This window comes from Aplysia californica, unplaced genomic scaffold, assembly GCF_000002075.1.
Source record: "Aplysia californica isolate F4 #8 unplaced genomic scaffold, AplCal3.0 scaffold01045, whole genome shotgun sequence".
In the NCBI taxonomy this organism is placed as follows: Eukaryota; Metazoa; Mollusca; class Gastropoda; order Aplysiida; family Aplysiidae; genus Aplysia; species Aplysia californica.
In genome coordinates this window covers 8179-10124 of record NW_004798315.1, presented here as the reverse complement: position 1 = coordinate 10124, position 1946 = coordinate 8179, and the positions used below count along the sequence as shown (strand labels likewise).

Here is a 1946-nt window from a genome sequence, read left to right as displayed (position 1 = left end):
TAATGAGTAATGATAATTTTAAAAAATAAAAATCCTATATAATAACTTTTAAAATGATGATAAAATGATGATAATAATAATAATAACAACTGCATTTATATAGAGCGTATCTATGCTCTTCAGCACCCTCTCAGCACTTTACAAGCATTTTTATCCCGGCAGACCCTTGAACCCTGAGGAACAATCTCAGCTTCCCGGGAAGCATACAACTGTATTTAGTTTATTTGCCACAAAACAATAACTGATGAAGAGATGGTTGGAATCAAGAACAATAATTCTAAGAGTCACCTTTTCAGCAGTTTTTGAGCCTCTCCTTTCTCAATGTGTACGCCCATCTTTTTGAAGGATTCCACAATTTCTCCGGCATCAATCGTTCCTGAGGAAAGAGTATTATATCGTATTTGAGTTCAAAAGGATTTTTTAAAACCCTGAGAAAATCAATATGAAGGATGATAATAGGTAAAACAATTGGACTATGACCATGACAATAAAATCTTTGAGTGTGTATCTTAGTATGAAGAATAAACAGTGTGGATGGTTAGCAGGTGCTCCGATGTGGTTTACTTCTTCTTTCGTATCAAACATCTATCGTCCTTTTTTATGTCTTCTCCTTTTCTTTGTAAGTTACTCTCAAATAACATTTATTCTTTATCTAATGTCGAATCTTCTGTACTTACATCATGACCTATTTATTTTGCAAGTACAGTAAAACTCTTACTAAAAAAAACAATCTTTCTATGCATATATTACAAAGTTTTAAAAAATATATATATAAAAAACTTGAGAGGTTTGCTCCTTCCAAACATCTATCAGCATTATCCTTTTATATAACCTTTCTTCCTTCTTTTAAAAATAATATTTAACATATTATGTTACTCTAAAGTAACACCTGTAACCTTCGGCACTTCCGATTTGTGTTGCACGAACTACAAAACTTATCATGACTTATGTATTAAAATTAAACTGAAAAAGAATAAACTATAGAAACACAAGTGTTTATTTTATTATACCCCTCACTACTGAACCAAGAAATGACAACAGAACACTTACCATCGGAGTTTGTATCAATCTTGGTGAAATACGACCTCAGATCTTTCTCGTGTTCCTTCACATACTTCACAAACTCAGGGAAATCAATCTGTCCATCTGCATCCTTGTCATACTTTCGGAAAAACTCCTGTCAAGGAAACAGTACAATAGCCTATGTTAACATAATCCACGTCCCTCAAGGTGCTGATGGCTGACTTTTTTTCGAATGTTGAAAGAGACAGATCTAGATCAAAACTTGTCAGTGATACAAAAACTTTTACGTAAATTCTGAAAGACATCGGATTTAATTAAATGGCCGTTCAAGAAAAAAAATCCATGAAATTATTAATTCTGGTTAGAGAAGAATTAATTTTAATAAATAAGGCAAAAAGGGAATTTCTCTCTACTCAGTCAAAATATCATGTAGAACACTTTAGTCTAGGCATGGGTGACACGCATTTCATAATTCCTATGACTATGACTAATCATCAAATTCAAATGCCTGCATTCTTCTAGGCCTTCTTTCGAAGTGACTATTTCTCCGAATGCTCTGGAAAATAATCTTGACCTTTATTTCTCCGAACAGTTTCCGTTCTCAAGATTTTTAGGTTATTTGAGAGAGTTCGGCTTCATCTTTCTTCATTCTGCGAGGACAGGGAAGAAGAATTTCTTGCATCGAATTCAATTTCAAGAGCTAGATCTAGAGATTTTTAGATGTCGGAATATTCAGCTACTTCAATTGTGGTTAGAAAGGGCAATGTTCTCATACTAGATAGGCCTATATATATATTTCATTTGAAAATGCATTCAAAAGGTACTGCGAGAAAAGAAGACTGCTCCACTTTGGCAGTAACCTATTTTGAATTTACTCACCTCTACTAAAGAAAACATTATTTAAAAAATCCCTCAACGCCCCC

At 33.4% G+C, this 1946-nt stretch overlaps 1 protein-coding gene across 1 annotated transcript in view; it reads right to left on the bottom strand.

Annotated features, from left to right (window-relative positions):
- Positions 1-284: 284 nt before the first annotated feature.
- Positions 285-1946, bottom strand: part of LOC101857915 (calcium-binding mitochondrial carrier protein SCaMC-1) — a 5880-nt gene continuing 4218 nt past the window's right edge. The window contains exons 2-3 of the mRNA XM_005111354.3: positions 1051-1177; positions 285-376 (exon numbers count right to left, since the gene is read on the bottom strand). Of these exons, the coding sequence (XP_005111411.1) occupies positions 285-376; positions 1051-1177 (219 nt within the window). The remainder of the gene's footprint in view (positions 377-1050; positions 1178-1946) is intronic.